Below are 18,306 nucleotides of genomic sequence, written 5' to 3' on the forward strand. Positions count from 1 at the left end.
GTGTCCAAGCAACTGTTTTATTTTTTTAACCTTCTAGTCATGCTCCTCATCTTTTAATGTTAAATTCCCCTGATCTTTCTCATAATACTGCTGATTAACTCACACTAACTATGGTGCTGCTTTACCTCAACACAAAGACACACAGCTGAAGGAATAGAGGAATTTATTTGTTTCATGGGGTTAGAGGCACTTTCAGTCATTGTCTATAATCTGCATCACTCCACTGAGGAGCTGGTGAAAGCAAAGTGTCCTGTTTTGTTCACTTTTAAGCACTGATATATCTTCCAATGGCAGTGTTTGTTGTATGACAGAACATTCATTATGAACTTCACCTCAAGACCAGTGGTATCCACCTGAATTCTTTCTTTATTTTAGATGCCCTTTGTTTCCAGCATATTTGGAATATCTCAGGTGCATCTAAGTGATTTTCCAGCATCTTTTACAGGATTTGTGCTCAGACAAAAAGTAGCAGGGATTAAGAGAACATAATCCTAGAATGGCCTAGTTTGGAAGGGACCTAAAAGATATCCAGTTCCAAATGCTGGGACACCTTCCACTAGAAAAGTGAGAAGTAGAGGAGTTACACATCCTTTGGTTCATCAGTGTCCTGAAATTTATATTCTTCTGCCTGTCCCAGGGATACAGAAACTGCATCCACCCTATTCCCAGCTGACTGATTTTTGTGTGTGCTCCTGATTTAAGGTCTCAAGCTTAAACAATTCTTCACAAATATCATGAAACAGAATAGACTTTCTGCCTTGTTGGTGAGCTGTTTGTGAAACCCCAGTGATTTCCATCTGGAAGACAATCCCTTATGTAACAGATAGCTGCTACCAAGTTTGTCAGGTGTTAGGAATGTGTGGCACTTAATTTAGGCAATCTGTTGCTGTGGCTGAATGAGAAGCTGTTCCTCCAATGCTATAAATTCAACACACAGAAGTGTTTAGCTGTAGATAAATTGCCTTGTTACTAATCCTGGAATCAAGGCAGAGCTAACACGAGTCCAAGGCATGGGGCAGAGGTCGCTTTGGCCACTGCAGGACCTGAATCTGAGAATTCAGATTGGTCCTACCTCAAATCTGAGCACTTTCTAACACCAGGAGGGTGCTCAAAGCATGTGAGTGTGCTGAAACATACACAGCCTTCCTGCTCTACAGCAGAGCTTAGAAATACAAGCAATAAGTACAGATTTCTCAATTTATTTATGAAAATCAACTTTCAGTCAATATGCCCTTTGTATGTTCCTTCTTTGGGACTCTCAGCCATTACATTTTTTGACTCTCTAAGGGAACTCTGATGAGGAGCACATTGTGGAAGAAACACAAAATGCAGTTCTCCACATAGTAAACTGTGTGAAAGAAAAGATTTGCAGTATCTTTGCTTTCACCACTTGTATATAAAAAATTACTTAATGTTGAATTACCTTTTAAATGGCTACAGAAATAGTGACTCCTTTAGATTCCAAATAAGTTTTTACCATAAAAACTGGAACCTGACTTCTGAGAATATTTTTTCAAGTATCTGAATCAGCTCAAGGTTATAAATTCAGATTTAAAACTGATTTTAGGTGGTCAAAAACACAAATAAGCACATTGTCACTTTTATTCTAAGTGGCCTGTAGTCAGAACCATGTCATCAAGCATTGGTTAAGTGTTTGAAAGGTAGGAGCCTAACCAAAGCTGGGCATCCAGGCTCCCCCTGGGATTGACAGGAAAGGTAAAAACCTCCAAAGTTTACATTGTCCCACCTGCTGAAGAACAGGCTGCATAAAGTTCTGGAAATGTTTCTTCTTGAGCAGCATGAGAAATTTTTGATGCACAAACTTGAAAAACAAGAGATTGATCTCTAACCTCCTCACAACAAGATGTGATTCTGAAGAGCCCTTTCAGGCACTCTCTGCATCTCTAGGAGCTGAAATACTTCTAAAAGTTTTCTGCAAGGCAAATGAACCGTTTAGCTCTTGTTGTGAGGATCAGTTATCTCCCAAGAACTTTGAAGTCTCAAGTGCTTTTCAAAATTGTATCTTGAAGTTTTTTAGCATTATTTGTTAGGATTAGGTCTCTTCTGGAAGAAGTGAAATAGAGCATGGACTAATGGAAATTACTGATCCTTGAATGTTGTCACATTGTGTGGCTTCTTGTCTGCAGGGGAAGGTGACACTCAAGGAAATTTTGTCATTCCCCTTAGCCAAGTTACATTAATTTCCTCCCAAACCAGTTTGTTAACAAACCTAGAATCTACAACAAGATGAAAATAAAAGAGACATACCAGAGGAATCAGAAAATAAATGGTCTGCTGTTTATTGTGGGTCTAAATGATGTCAGAAAGATGACTTCATTTGTCTCTAAAATTCAAATGCCCACTGCATAAGACATTATATTGTTCCACAGGAAGTATGTTTTACCACTGGATTAAGACACTTCTGTTTGCTGTAAAAAAATGTTATGTAAGCTTACAATAAACAGCATCAGGAAAAAGAAAGACCATTTTCTTTTCAGTGTATCTTTTTAAACTCTTCCAATATTTCTCCAGTGTAACACTCTTTTTTTCCCTCTAATTTTTTGAGCTCTGGTTTAAAGTTCATGTTAGTTTAGGAGGGGAAAAGGGGAAACATAAATGAAGCAGAAATTCCTTTGGGATACCCAAAATGTAGCTATTTGTCTAGACTATGATTAATACAGTTGATTCCACAGACAAAGGTATGATTTGCAGTTTGTATAAGCTCCTGAGGGTATTGTCTCATCCTCTAGTTTTATTAAGCCTGAAAAATCTCTTCTACCTCAAAGGGGCACAGAAAAATTGTCATTTAAACTACTTTCAAGGTGAAATAATAATAGGCTTTCCAAAAGTGTAGCTCAAGTAACATTTAAGCTTCCCCTAATTACATCACACTGTCCTTAACACAAAGCTTGCCAAGCCTACAGGAGAAACTGTTGGGTGGATGGGGAGAGCAACCAGTTCAGTTCCTGTATTCTCCATGCTGCTTCTTCTTTCCTTGTGGCAAGGCTCCAAGGGAAAAGGGGGACTTGATGTTCTGCCTATCCCTTTCAGCTTCCTCATCCTCATCGTATCTCTCATCCTCATCTTCATCCTCGGCTTCGCTGTGGTGAGGGCTGGAATGCTGGGAGACAGAGGGCGATGGCGGCACCGATGAAGGCCTGGGGAACCTGAAACCTTCGGTCTGCCAGGGACAGAAGCAAGGTGAATGTGTCAGCTGAGCTCCTCCATTGGTTTTATACAGCAATTTAAGGTTTTAAGTTATAAATAAGGTTATACCTTATTTAAGGTTAAGGCTATCATCACTTCAGAGGAAGCCAGTGGAAGTCATATGTAAGCTAGACCTGCCCTGCAATCTAAAATTAAATTTCCCTCAACCCAGATCCTCCTCAGTACTCCTCTACCAGTAAATACACACTTGTATGACAGAGATGCTTATCCTGTGCCATAAACAACGTCCTGCCCTTCCAGCATTGCTTTTTGCAAAACATGACTACCTTTACTGAGCCTTAAAACAATCAGCATAGGACAAAATCCTTCTGTACTCTGCAGTCAGAATATGCTTACTGAAATTCAGGTTTCAATCTAAACATTCAAAATGGTTTTCTTGTTATAATGTCAGCATCTGCAAAACCAGCAAAGGGTTTTGGTCTGAACATCCTCTCTCCTTACTAAAAAAAAAAAAACAAAAAGAGTTGCTCTTTGAGGTTTGGTTCTAAGTAACACTGTTCTGAGCAGCCTCTCTTCTCAAATTGGTGCTAATCTGGACTAGGCAAGAACTGTTTGAGGTGTGTCTTTAAAGCGACCCCTTGCAGCTCCAGCCAACATAGCATGTTCAGAAGAAGGCAATACCTTGCCTTGCTTTCCCTAGAACATCCTTTCCCAACTCCCCTCTATTTGGTTGGTGCAGAACATCTCCATGGCATTTAGCAGAAGCAAAAAGGAGAAGCAGCCACTCTTCCTAGAGGAATTTCAAGGGCCAGTTCCTCAGCTGGTGCAAAGTGTCATGGTCCCATCCAGCTCAGTCTAAATCATCTGAAGATGTGTTCCTGTGTCCCACCTGGTAACCCCTGTGTTTGGATCTGATACCAGCAGGTTGTGGTTTAACCCCAGTCAGCAACTCAGCCCCACACGGCCTCAGCGCACTCCCTCCTGGGAAGGCCAAGGAGGGAATCAAAAGGGGAAAGTGGGAAAGCTCATGAGTTACATTAAGACACTTTAGTAGGGAAAGCAAAAGCTGTGCACACAAGCAAAGCAAGGAATTCACTCTCCACTTCCCATGGGCAAGGAGGTGTTCAGCCATCCCCAGAAGAGCAGGGCCCCATCACAGGTAGCAGTGACTTGAAAAGGCAAATGGCAGCACTCTGAACATCCCCCTTTTCTCCTTCTTCCCCCAGCTTTATATAGTGGGCATGATGCCATAAGGTCTGGAGTGTCCCTTTGGTCAGTTGGGGTCAGCTGTCCCAGCTGTGTCCCCTCCCAACTCCCTCTCTACCCCCAGCCCCTCACTGACAGGGTGGGTGAGGAGCAGAAAAGTTTCTGGCTCTGTTCAAACCCTGCTCAGCAAGAGCTAAACCATCCCTGTGCTATCAGCACTGCTTTCAGCACAAATCCAAAACACAGCCCAGCTACTGGGAGAGAAATTGACTCTGTTGCAGCCCAAAACAGCATACTCCTGACTGGAGACTAGGTCTATAACTTGTTAAGCTTTTAAGTAGGAGTTCCTAATTCTCTTTATTTAAACCCAAACTTGTTAAATCTCTTCTCCCTCACACTCTTCCTCTCTCTCCTTGTAAAGCAGGCAAAATGAACTCATCTCCAAAAGCAGACTTTACCTTTGGTGGAGCACTTGGTTCCATCTCAAATTTATCTGGGAATGTTCTGCTGAGGGCCAAGTGTCTGGCATGCATGTAATACTGCAACACAACAGAGAAGCCATTACAAGTCATAGAAATCTTGGGTAGATTTAAGCAAGGGGGGAAAGGAACATAACATGAGTTATTTTCTAAAAGATGGTGCTGAACAAAGGCTAAACATGTTTTTAGATAAGCAGAATCCAGCTGATATCACTGCTTGTACTGTGAAATGATGAGCCATTCATGACAGATTCACACCAAAGAGGTCTGGAGCAGAAGCTGAATAAGGTGTCTGTAAGATGTATTAAAATGGAAACTAGGATTTGTCTTGGTCAGTGTGGTTCCTCTTGAGTGACAGGTATTCTTCATCCCTCAGGAAAGAATTGTGGGGTTTTTTTTAACAAGGAAAATTTACATTTTTAAGTGTGCATATGTATTACACATAAGTTTTAGGCTCATTCAAAGTCACTTTGGACTGCACTGAAGCATGTGTAACAGCAACAGAGAAGTGACATTTATGAGTTCACTGATGCCTGGTATTTAAGAATTTGACAAAAATATTTTTAGATCCACTGTATTCCTGAGTTTGCAGCACATGCACGGAAAAAATAGCTTGTTATATCTTATGCAGTGTTGGGAACCATATAAATACTAAGGTTCACACACAGGTATCAGAGCAGGAAAAGGTTCAAAACAGTTACAAAACTCATATATGTGCATCCACTTCTTTAGTCCTGCAGAATTGAGAACAATACTTCACTACTGTCTTCTGAATAGGTTGTACTGTAGTGCCCTGTGTCAAATTAAAAACACTACTTTGCATTTAAAGTACAGAGGTACTTAAGGAGTGTTGAGGAGCCACAGAGCCCAGCAACATTTCATGGAGGATGGGAAAGATTTTTGAAAGTGTCCAGATGACTTAGGAACACAAATCCTCCTTAGTGTGGGTGTTGCAAACACCACCAGATTTTTACATTGTGTTTAGCACCAGCAAGAGCTCGGTGGTGTGACTGGATTCTGCTCTAACCTGTTCAGTCTCTCCTTGCCACTGAAGCACGGAAGGATTACACTGCAATGTGCAGGCTTTGCCTTTATCCCCTTGGAGAGGGGAATTTCAGCACAGGGCTGTGTGCTCGCACTGCAGCACCATGCTGAGGGCTCTGGCCAGGCCTACGAGCCTGGAGTTTTTACTGCCTCTTTCTCACACACCCTGCCCAGGTACTTCCAGTCCAGGAGGTCGGAGAGGCGCTCGGTGCGGTTCCTCTGGATGATCCGCTGGCGCCGGTTCTGCTGGCAGAACCCGTACAGGAACTGGGTCAGCTGGTTGCACGACTCATCCGGCGAGCGGAACCTCCTGTCCACGATGTAGATCCCTGAGGGACACAGGGGAGGCCGAGGTGAGTGGGACTGAAGATGGGATCTGACCTCATACACCTCCCATCTACCTTCTGTCAGATATCAAATGTTACATGCAGTATATTCTTTTTAATGTTAAAAGGCAGCTACAACTGGAACATTTGTTACCACGCTGATGAAATGGAAAGATGCAGAGAAATATGCTTTTTTTTTAAACTTTAATTTTTTCTACTTTTCAGGCTGATATTCAGCAAATTCTTCAAAACTCAGAGGGTTTATTGATGATGTGTAAGTATGTCCAAAAAGGTTCTAGTTTCTGGATAAAGATATATAATTTTTATTTCCCATAATTTTAAAAATACTGACTTCTTAAAGAAAACATAATCAATCTAGTGCTTTCCTAGCTTGCTGTAGAATTCACAAGTGTGGATGGCCAGAATCAGGCTGTAGGAGAGAGGCTGTGTTTTCTGTAGAAATACAAGTGTTTCCATGGAGACAGCTAACTCACATACATCATTCAACAGACAATTCTGGCAGAGAGAGGGCAGAGGTAAACTTTGCCTCTACATTGTTGAGATTAATACTTTATTTTTGCCACCCTCCTTAAACCAGAGTGTTGGGAAGAAGAGGGTGCCAGACCTTGCAGCTCTCTTAATGGACATGAGAGATGCAAAACTACCTTAATGAAGTGCTTGGGACCAGCACAGTAATTTATACAACTCACACCTATGTTTTGGCAGAGAAGAGCAGGTGACCTGTGTTCTGTGGTCTCGGAAAGGTCTCAAAGACATGTTCACCCGGGCAGGTTATCTAGATTTTGTACCTGGCTCTAACCCTTGCCTCTAGGTCAGGCAAAGGTGGCACCAGTGTGGGGCTGTCACTGCCTGATAGTGGAAACAAGCCCAGGTACTTGGAAAGAGGCCCTGGTTTGGGAATGTGCTCAATATTCACAGAACCACAGAATTACAGAATGGGTCAGCTTGGAAGGGACCTTAAAGATCATCAAGTTCCAATCCCTGCCATGGGCAGGGACACCTGCCACTATCCCAGGTTGCTCAGAGCTATATTTTGCCTGATCTTGGACACTTCCAGAGATGGGGCTTCCAGTCAGCCCTGGCTAAGCAAGGAGGAAAGGACAGGGAGGGCTGTGCCTTTGCTCTGTACCTCGGGGAGGCCACAGCTTTAGTGACAACTGCACCAGCTGGAAAACAGGGACAAACAACCCTAAAAGGAGGAGCTACTGAGGCAGAGGAGGACTCAAGAGGCAGAATCATCCTGACATACCAGGCATTGGCACTCCAGTTATGAACCTGAGCAGATCACTATTTATTTGAAGTAGATTCCTTGTATTTTCATGGATTTTTTTTTTTAAGTGTACATGGTAATTTAATGTTTGTTTGGGGAGGGTCATGCCACTGGTCTCAAATTCCACACTATTAAGAGAAGCAGACTTTCCCAGCTTCTCTGGAAGGCTTAGAGCATTATAACCAGAGGCACTAAAGGGAGACTACAGACTGATATGAGCAGTGATGAATTTGGAAGAATATGGAAAACAAAAGGTGAAAGGGAGACCAAAAAAAAAAACCAAAACCATAAAGGATTTGGATAAATATGAAAGCTGAAATCACTTGTTCAACTTAACAAGATATTCAGAGCTCTGAATATATTCCCCTAATGCATTTCCTTGTCCTAGAGAAACACAAATTTGAGGGGTAACAGCATGCTTGCTGTGCTTTTTGCTTTCCTAACACAGAAGTGATATTTTGATATGCTGTTAAAGATTTTACCATAAGCTTCTGGGTCAGCAACATGTTCCTGCATGAAACAGCCAAATCCAGAGAGGTTTGTGGTTACACTGGGAATGCCCATCACAGTACACTCAGCTGCAGAAAGAAACAGGCAAAAAGGGTTTCAGGACAATACACCTGCAGTGGTTTCACCTTTATGAGAAAAAAAACCAACAAAACAGGCAGACAGACAGTCCCATAACAATAAAGCTGCTCTGAAAATGTCAAGTGAAAACTATAATAATGCTTTGTTGTGGATTATTGGAAAAAATATAAAAAGAAATTTTAAACACAAAATTCACCCTGTGTTTGCAAACATATGTTTGTGTTTCAGAGCAGCTAAACTGAAAACTTTCTGGGAGTGCAGTTTCGAAACAGAGAACCCCACTACATGGTCAGGACTATTTGGATTTTAAACTGGAGCCTAATGTACACCTATGTTCATTAGTTGTTCACAACTCTTTACAAAACTGAATCTCTTAGGGGCAGGAGCACATCAACCTTTGGATTTCGATAGTTTGCCAACAGGTCTCTATAGCAGGAAAAAAAACCCCTCCAAAATAAAAGTCCCATGCCAAAACAACAAACCCCATGATTAACTCAGGACTACATTCACAGTATATGTGGAGCTAGTTTTATAAAATCAGAATATGTATAGATTTTTTGTAGTTTTTTTTTCTGTCACATCCATGAGTAAGGATAGTTGCTTACTCTCCTTAAAAAGTTTTTGCCAAGGGACCCAAGCCTAACCTAAACCAGCATGCAGACTCTAGTCTTACAAAAGCACAGAGACATCTACATGGCCTTCACTCATATGACAATAAAACTGGTGTCTGTAAAATAGTTATAAATATACCTTTAAAAAGCAGTCTTTGTTTCTGGGAGACACAAATGGATATTGACAAAGAGAATATTTTAGTCAGAATCTATATGCTGTCTGCATTTTTAGAAGTTTTCAGTTAATTCAATGAGATTCACTACCACTGCATGTATTTCTGTTAAATAATAACTATGGTATTACATAATTCTCTCAAACTTGTTATCTTTGAATTAAATCCACTGAACTATGTCAGCTGGCAGCATCAGATTTATTGCCCTGCTTTTTTTAATATTTACATTCCTGCACATCTTTTTTAAAAATCCTTTAACCAAGAATTAACTTTTAAAAATTATTTCTTGTTCTAAAGCCATAAAAAAAAATCAAAAGATTACACATTAGTACAGGAAAGAGTAAACTGCAGGGACATTTTGCCAGCAGTAGGACCTTTGCATGGCAGAGGAAACAGAGTTTAAAGAGTTTTTGGAGAACTTCAGAAGGAACTGGCTGCAGCAACAGAATGGGTGTTCATCTTTCTACACTAGTTAAGGGTACAAAATTCCTACCTGGAGTGTAGCCCCAGGGTTCATAGTATGATGGGAATACACCAAGGTGGCAGCCTCTAACAAACTCCTCATAGTCCAAGGGCAGCAAGGGGCTTGTTGAAGAAAGAAACTCTGGATGTAGGATCACCTGGATATTCAAAACTTATGTTAGAGGTGAAAGAAAACCATCATTGCTATATTTCAATTATCAATAAACTTAGGCACCTTTATTCATTCTGGTCTTTTTCTAAGTATCTGGACAACATCTCCTTTGGCCATCCATCTGCTATCGACCCCACTGCTCACACTACAACACATCCTGCCTGTGTGCACTCCTGTCCTGGAAATAGGACTGATGATGAACCCCCTTTTCACTGGACAGGTATTTAGCTTTATCTTTCTTCACCAAGGGGGCCCACATGCATTGAGAATTAGGCCTAAGGCATTTAGCAAGATTTGGTCTCTTGTACAAAGGTATGGAGGATTTACAAAGGCCTGGAGTGACAGGACAAGGGGGAATGGCTTCGCACTCTTAGAGAGCAGGTTAAGATTGGATATCAGGAAGAAATTCTCCCCTGTGAGGGTGGTGAGGCCCTGGCACAGGTTGCCCAGAGAAGCTGTGGCTGCCCCTGGATCCCTGGAAGTGTCCTAGGCCAGGTTGGATGGAGCTGTGAGCAACCTGGGCTAGTGGAAGGTGTCCCTGCCCATGACAGGGGGATGGAATGAAATTATCTCTAGGTCCCTCCCAACACAAATCATGCTACAATTTTACTGGGATGTCTCATTAGGAGGAGGCCTCAGACAGACACAGCATTTCTTGAACTTCACAGCATTCCCTGAGATAAAGGAATGTTCACTGTACTCAACAGATCTCCCAAGAATGGATGGAATTTTGAAAGCAGGCACATTATAGCCCTGTCACCACAAACCTGTGCCTAATTAATCTTGCTGAAAGACACCTCTAAGGACCAAAGTTAATTTATCTGCATGACTCTGCAGGGTTTGGGGTTACTGCCCCACATCTGCTGCGCTGTTGAGAAGTGCCTTGTATGTGGTTCCCAGTCAGCTTTGGGAGGTTAAAATGTGAGAGAATGATTTAAACTGCTCTGGGTTTATCTCCCTGCATGAACATACCACAGCCATTATTCCATGCTCAGGATGGTCTTTTATCCCTTCTTAATAAAATTGTCATGCTACTCATTTGAGTAAACAAATGAATGTACTCAACCAGTAAATGGGCTGTAAGCTCATTTTGCAAGCTTAGTTGATCCCAGTGATTTCACTGGAATTGCTGAGGGGATTTTTCCTATGCCAGCTGTGTCTGCTTGAATATGTTGTACCTCTCTCAAAATTACTTTCAATTTGAAGTTTACAGATGTTTTTTCAAATAGTATTCAGCTCATTAAGTATTAAGCCTGTTCATGCAGGAGGTAATTTTTCAGGGTAATGACAGATTTCTACAAACTTGACATCTGCTGAGAAGTAGATCATTGTGTCTGCTGTGTTATATCCTATCTGCTCTGTAATGCCTTCAAGCAGTTAATTCTGAGGCATTTTTTACTACATCTGTACACAGTGCATCCTTCCCCCCTACTTTTGTTACATCTTGTGTATCATTACCACATGATGATCCCAGAATTTATTGGAGTTAATGCTCGTATGTTAAGCCAGGAAGAAGCAACTAGGAAGTATAAGAAAATATTTACTCAGGTATAGCCATGGGTTTAAAAAGAAACTGAGAATAATTGATATGTCATTGTTAGAGATACTTTGGATCTGGCTTTAAATAAAAGGTTTGGAAGAGGAAGAATTTGCAATTTTAGGTTCAACTTCGACTAGATAGATGTTGAGATAGACATAGTTAGAATATCAGAGATTGCCAGGAAAAAAACAACTTTGGCAGACCTGTGAAAGCAGAAGCTGATAATTTCTGTGGTTTGACAAAGTAAACATGGAAATAAGGAAAAGATTTATTTGCACTAATTTAGTTTCAACAGGTGATGTAAACATGAGCATGGCATGAACAGGAATTCCTTCTGCTCAAAGCCCTGGTTAATCTTTTACAGAAAATGCTATCAGGGTGTTGCTCTTAAGAGATGAATCAATACTCCAGGAATGTCTGTGCTCAAACCTTGGACCTCCAGTTTTAAGCAAGTGAATCTATGTCAAAGTTTTCTATCTGGGTGCAAATGACCCATGGTACTTTCTTGATTTCAGCAGTTAGCAGCTACTCATTCAGTGCAGGAGGCAGCAATGGAAACCGCTCCCTAACCTCAGATTTCTAACTGGAAATCAGCTTGGCTAAACAACACCTGAGGATCCCTGTGCAGTGACAAGTTGTAATTCCTGGAAAGGGAGGAAGAGAGAAGTACTCTAGCAGTATAATACCACCTATCAAGAATTTAACTGCTCTCCCCATGCTAGTGATGCAGACTGAGAATGTTCACAGAAATCCCATTTTGGGTCTCAAATGAAGTGGCCAGAATGCACCTTTACGCGGTCTGTACGGTTGTTGAACAGCCCAATGCGCCGGATGGTGTTGAGGATTGGGTCATTGCTGTCATCAATCATGTTGTGGGTGGTCACTGGAGGCAGAGAGTGTCTCTGAGCACAGAAAAGGCAATCCATAAATCAGACAAACTCTTGGCAAATGGTTCTGTTGCCATTTCCTAAGGCTACTGGAAGACAGCGGCAGATTTTTTCATTGATGTAAATAAGCTTAATTTACCTCAAAATAAATTAATTTGTACTAACTTTAAGAAGGGCCCACCATTTAATTTTGAAGATTGTTAGTCAATGCTGTATCGCCTTAGCATTTGATTTCACATATTTAATAAAACTTGAAAAATCCAGGCTCAGGAACAACTGCAAATTCACACTTAGCTCAAAATAAAAGAATTAGGAATGCATGTGACTGAAGCAATATCCATGGACTCCCCTAAAGGTCTATTTGGGTCATACTCTCATTAAAAACAATCAGAGCTGATTTTATATGTTACTGATGAGAAGTGTATTTGCTGAAAACTTCTTCCCAATGCACACATATTGCTATATGCCATACTCAATCCTTTTACATCATCACATTAAGTATTTAGATTATATGTTTATACAAATAACATATTTTCTGACCTGAGTTGAAAAGATGGCTCTTTTCATAATGCTTATGTCATCTCGGTCAAGAATCTTGTTCAGGTCTGGGATTTCTCCTCTGCAAAGGAAACACACAACCAATTTTACCAAATGATTCACTGTCCTTTTTGTAAAGAAAATGAAGAAATGGCCAACAAGGTCTGATCTGAAGTTTGCTGATGTCAACATGAACCTTTCCTTTGTTTTCATGGCCTTTCTATATTCCCTATATTCTGTTCTCCCATATACTTGCTGATCTCCTAATTAACTTTTGAAAAAAGAAAGGAAAAGAATTGCTTTCTTCTGTTTTTCAGACACAGCTTGTTTTTACTGAAGTTCCAGTCATGTCACCTGTGCTTTGGGTCATTCACTTCCAACTGTCTTCTGAAACTATATGACTGAATCACTGACACATTATACTTTGTCTCTGGTGCTTTTTTGAGCTGAAGTAGCTAGTTTTTGACAGTGAATAAGCCTTTGTGTTACTTAGACATCCCTGTGTCTCTTAAGAGTCTTTCCACCACAAGCTGTTGGAACCTTTATTTTTTTTCTCTGTGATTTGCCCGTTAAACAAGTATCCTATTTATGGTCCCATATCTTCCTACCATGCCCTCCTATGGATGTCAAAATCCCTTACATGAAGAGCAGAAGCACAGAAACAGCACAAGTAAAGCCACCTGAACATGAGGCTCTGCAAGGCAGAGCAAAGCAACTTATTCACTCACTTCAGCAAGGCATTGTAGAGTTTCCTTCCAAACTTTTCTTTCACAGACTGTGCAGTGTCCCTAGAAAGATAAATAAATATACATATAAAACAGGAGAATCCAGGACAAAGACAGCATAAAAGAGATTCCTGCTGCTGGAAATAAAACTGATAGACTGATGGAACCCAGGATGCAGAAGCAGACAGAGGTCTGGTTCTCAAAGCTCCTTTCTCCAGCCAGCAGTTGTGCTGATGGATTCCCGCAGAGCTGAGGATTTATCCTGCACCTACAAATGAGTGCACTGGGAAAGCCAGGGGCAGGCTTTACTAGGGATTCCTTCCAGCCCTCTTCTCTGATCAGTGGACCGCACGTCAGCTGTGAAAAAAAAGAGCATATATATGACCCTAGGTACTGCAACATGATCATTAATAATGGACAGAGAGAGCTCCAGCCTCTCTTAACCTGGAAGAGACATGCAAGATATAAGAATTAAACAAAGAGGAGTTTTCAAAGCAAGCTTCCCCCTTCACTTTCTGCTCTTTTTCCCAACTCACAGACTTTTGGAAACAAGTGTTAGACTTAAAGGTAGTTATCTCAGTTTGCAAAAAAAAAACTTCCTGAAAAGCTAAGGCCAAGTTTTAAAGTTTTAAGCCAAGAATGAGGCCTGTGTCAGACAAATGTTATATTTTAGCTAAGGAAGAACTCCAGTGAACCCCTGTTCTGCATGCAAGGAGTAATTTTTATTATTCTGCCCATGGCAAAAAGTTCTATTGTCAAAACAGCAAGTGCACCCTAAATTTGAGTGAATCTACTGAGAGTGAAGTTCCACTTCACAGAACCTTTCCTGCCTTTCTGATTTCTAATTATACTTTAGGCAAAACCAAAACTTGTTAAGTGAAATCTTAAACTTTACCAAGCTGGGAATCCACATACCTGTTTTTAGGTGCCCTTTCCCAGCTCAGATAGACACAAGAGTGGATAAGTCGATTTTGGCTGAGTTGGAAAGCAGCCAAATATTAAGCCACACTATTGATCCAAACCCCAGCAGGATCGCTCCCACATGACTATACTTTCATAGACTGCCATGCACAATATCTAAAATTTAACCCAGATGGGATAGACTGCTTTTCCAGAAGCAGAGGAAAAGAAGGATTTTATACCCCAAGTCAGCCTTCACATATTAATGTCTAAGTGCTGTATTCCTGTATAAGTGCCAACCTCGTCTTGTCTTTAATTTCTGTGGCATCCTGAGAATCATTTGATATTATTATGAAATACTGCTAGCAGGTGGGTTTATCCTGATTATGATTATGACCATGATGATGCTGCATAGAGTGATGCAGAGGGTCTTCTGCTTTTCACAGAGAAGAACAGCTGAAAGCAGTTTTTTCCTACACAGAATCAAACAGCAGTTAAAGTCAGGTGAAGGTTAATCCTGCTCCTGCTTTGCTTTTTTGTTTGAAAAGTTGCAAAATAAGTAGGACTGTGACAATTTTTCTTTTATAGCTGTAAGTTTCACTGCTTGGTTATGGCCACTGCTTGTTGTAGTCCATATAGACAATTATAGACAATTATCAACTGCTGGATCACACAGTGCAATTTCCATATTTCTAAATAAAAGAAGATGTGTAATTAATTTCTTTTTTCCACAGAGAAGCTCACTGTTAAAAACGAGCAGGCAGTCTTTATTTATTCACTTCTCACAGTGAGAGAAGCTCACTGTGAAAAATGAGCAGGCAGTCTTTATTTTGTGGGAGCTCTGTGGCACATCCAAAGGGTGTACCAGAAACATCCAGAAGACATTCAGAACACTGGATTTTCTAGAGCATTTGACTCTGTTGCTACAAAACAAGTACTATTTGCTAATAGAATGACAGCACAAATTAACTAAAAATAACTGTGGATTAAAAAGAAAAAAAAAAACAGACCTAAAAGAAGAAGTATTTGACCTTATTTATCTTTCCCATCTCTTTCATGCCTGAAATACATTCTAGTTACCCACAATCCTCAGTTGTAGCAAAAAGAAGGAGCATTCTCCAGCTGAGACTTTTGCATGAGTCCCCATCAGACTGCACCAGGGTGGGAATGGCAATTACCAGAGCTGCTTCCGGACTGCTTGTCCTTTCAAGGTTTCCACATTGAAATTGTTGGTTTTTGCTGGCATGATGAAGAACACGATAACTGTAACATCAGCCTTGTGAACCTAAGTGACAAGAAATGGAGAGCAATTTAAAATAAAAAAATCTGATACAGCCAACTTAAAGAATTAGTCACAGGAAACGCCAAATGCACTTTGGTTTTCCAGGAAGGCTCAGATCTTGTAGCTCTTGCTACAAAGAAAGTTTTGTCAAATCAGAGATCAAGATGGAGATGTCACCCAGTTTCAATTTGGGCAAGCAGATCTTCCTGAGCTCTCATGGTTTAGAGAACATGGCTTTGGCTGAGCACATAAACTGCAGAAAAATAAAAGTCCTACACACTTTCTCACCTGACACAAACTGTGCTGGCTCAAAGGAGTGAGCGTTTGGTTTACTATCTGAGGTATGCCTAGCCATGATATGAGGGAATTCCTACAGCAGAGAAAGAACAACCATTTTCTACCTGAAACTCTGGCAAAGAACCTGCCAGACATGCAAAAAGCCACAAATAACTTCTTGCCCATCCAGCTGTTTCAAAGGCAGAAAGCACTTGCTGTGAATTCTGACCCTTTATTTCTAGGTGGTTTGACTTGCTAGTTTCTCCTGTGCATGAACAAGGTTCAAAATACCAGGTCCATTCATTGCTGCATGAATGAGGTTTTACTCCTCTCATCAGCTGTTTAATGAAAAGCTAAGGGTGAACTCTGTTCAGAGCTGTAAAAATTAAATTACTTTGAATTGCCTCCATTTCAAATTTTAGATACAAACCCATTCAATAGTGTGCCTTCTCTCAGACTGACACAGAGGGAAATGTACAGTATAAAAAAACCTATGGGAGTCATCTATCATGTTTATGTTAATTAATGTTCTTCCCTTCCCTCTCTTCCAAGTGGGTTCCAATTCCATCGTGCTATAATCCTAGTGTGCATTAACAATCTCTCCCAACTTCCATATTTTATTTGCAAAATTTTAGTAAAGTTTTCAAGCAGCAGAGGAAAATGTCTTTGTAAAATGTCTTTGTAAAATAAAACAATTTCATGCAATGGTATGTCCTTTTTAGGTTCAGGCACAATACTGGGAAATTTAGGAAGTACCACCATTTCCAGACTTGTAATTAGTACAGGTAGTCTACTATTCCCAATGGAATTACCTCTTGAATTAATTACAGAGCAGGTGTTGCTACAACAGCTAATCAGATGCCGGCATCCACACTGGAAGAACAATGCAATAAATCCAGGCTCAGCTTCTGGGAGAAGCAACAGTACACTGCTCTATAGAGCCTGGGAAAACTAGCCTGTTTCCTTTAATTTCCATCAGCCTTGTTTACCATGGATGCCATCAGGAAGAACTTCTTCACAGAAAGGATGATCAGGCAGTGGAAGGGGCTGCCCAGCGAGGTGGTGGAATTCACCCTCCATGGAAGTGTTCAGTAAACAACTGGACATGGCTCTTAGTGCCATGGTCTAATTGACAAATGGGTGATTGGCCAAAGGTTGGACCCAATGATCTTGGAAATCTTTTGAAGCCCTAAAGATTTTATGATTCTATGATATAAATCATTAGCTGCAATAAGAGATTCCTGCAGTAACTGCTCAGGCAATTCTTTCCCTCTTATCGCACAAGACCTTCCACGTTACCAGCACTCACAGGTAACAGCCATGAAAATGCCATTAACAGGTAGCTGATGTTGCACAGCACTGCCAAACAGCTGATTTCTGCTGGGGAAGAAATACTTCAGTTCTGTGAGGGGAACTGTGTGAATGAAGGGATTAAGAATTTCTAGAAAATCCAGAGTCACTAAATGCCATAATAATAGAAGGTGGTGGTAGAACAATTGTACTTAGGGCTTTGAACATTAGTGATTCTTTCATCCCTGCTGACAGAGCAGTATCATAACTTTTATCCAGATTTTCCATATTATTCAACTGTTAAGGAGTACAAAGGACAGAGTCTAGGACAACAGCTTGCCAAATCCTTGCCAAATGATTGAAAACCAATTAGCATTATTAGCATTTTTTCTGGGTTTTATTTTCAATATATTAGTCTTTGGGACACAATGGAGACATTTTCAATTGTAGGTAGTAAGGGCTCTGCTTTGTGATTTTTAACAAGGCCTTGCTCTTATCTTCATTGAAGTACTCCATAAAGACATTTAGAAACATTGCACCAATTTTTATAGCTGAGGAAACAGAACCATAGAGACCTGCATGGCTTCCCATTGCTTTGCACCACACCACTGTCACTCTGTGAATTTTAATGCAACATTCCCATCCAGTGGGGTAGCAGAGATTTAAAAGATCATAAACAGGTCCTAACAAATTAAGCAATTTGCTTAAAAGGATGTTTTTAAAATGCCGCTTTAAAGGTTTACTTTTATTTTCATTATAATACGGAAGCTATCAGGGTAAACTCTAGAATACTTTTTTTGTTACTTCTCTCTAAAAACTAGGGAGGCAACCATGGATTAACTTCTTGAACTATGTAATTAATTATTTTCAATTATACAACCAATCTATCAATTAAAACTGTGTGAAATCATCATATATTCTGATGGTTCAGGAGGAGAGCCCTATGAAAACTGTGACTGTCCCATCATTACTTCCCTATAAACCAGAGTATTGAAAGGGAATTCTTGTAGGTGACTTCCACAGGATGGTGAGTTTGAGCATAAGCTCTATGCTTTCAACAGCTGTGTAAGCTTTCTTACCCTCAGCAAAAAGTTTAATCTTGATAAGGCTTCTAGAAACATATCAGCTCCTTTGTTGGAAAACTCATATCTCCCAGCAATGAAGAAAAACAAGGTCTTGTCAAGATCGAAGTCAAGGTGGCTGAAAGCAAGAAAACAGACAAGAACAAAGTATTTCTCAAGATACAATCAAATAAAACACACAACAGCTTTCTATTCTGGAGGAACTTATTATCCCCAGAGAAAAATGAAAGTGAAGCTTTTCTGCTGTCCTTTAAATTGACTATCTTA

The 18,306-nt window shown here is 40.5% G+C and overlaps 1 protein-coding gene across 1 annotated transcript in view; it reads right to left on the reverse strand.

Annotated features, from left to right (window-relative positions):
- Nucleotides 1-2,959: 2,959 nt before the first annotated feature.
- GYS2 (glycogen synthase 2) overlaps nt 2,960-18,306 on the reverse strand; it is a 40,353-nt gene continuing 25,006 nt past the window's right edge. The window contains exons 7-16 of the mRNA XM_054282251.1: nt 18,037-18,157; nt 15,288-15,394; nt 13,213-13,272; nt 12,488-12,566; nt 11,849-11,962; nt 9,380-9,506; nt 7,997-8,092; nt 6,063-6,226; nt 4,833-4,913; nt 2,960-3,181 (exon numbers count right to left, since the gene is read on the reverse strand). Of these exons, the coding sequence (XP_054138226.1) occupies nt 2,960-3,181; nt 4,833-4,913; nt 6,063-6,226; nt 7,997-8,092; nt 9,380-9,506; nt 11,849-11,962; nt 12,488-12,566; nt 13,213-13,272; nt 15,288-15,394; nt 18,037-18,157 (1,171 nt within the window). The remainder of the gene's footprint in view (nt 3,182-4,832; nt 4,914-6,062; nt 6,227-7,996; nt 8,093-9,379; nt 9,507-11,848; nt 11,963-12,487; nt 12,567-13,212; nt 13,273-15,287; nt 15,395-18,036; nt 18,158-18,306) is intronic.

The sequence above is a fragment of the Melozone crissalis genome, unplaced genomic scaffold (genome assembly GCF_028551555.1).
Source record: "Melozone crissalis strain CALT ecotype California unplaced genomic scaffold, PUWL_Pcris_2 ptg000033l_1, whole genome shotgun sequence".
Classification (NCBI taxonomy): domain Eukaryota; kingdom Metazoa; phylum Chordata; class Aves; order Passeriformes; family Passerellidae; genus Melozone; species Melozone crissalis.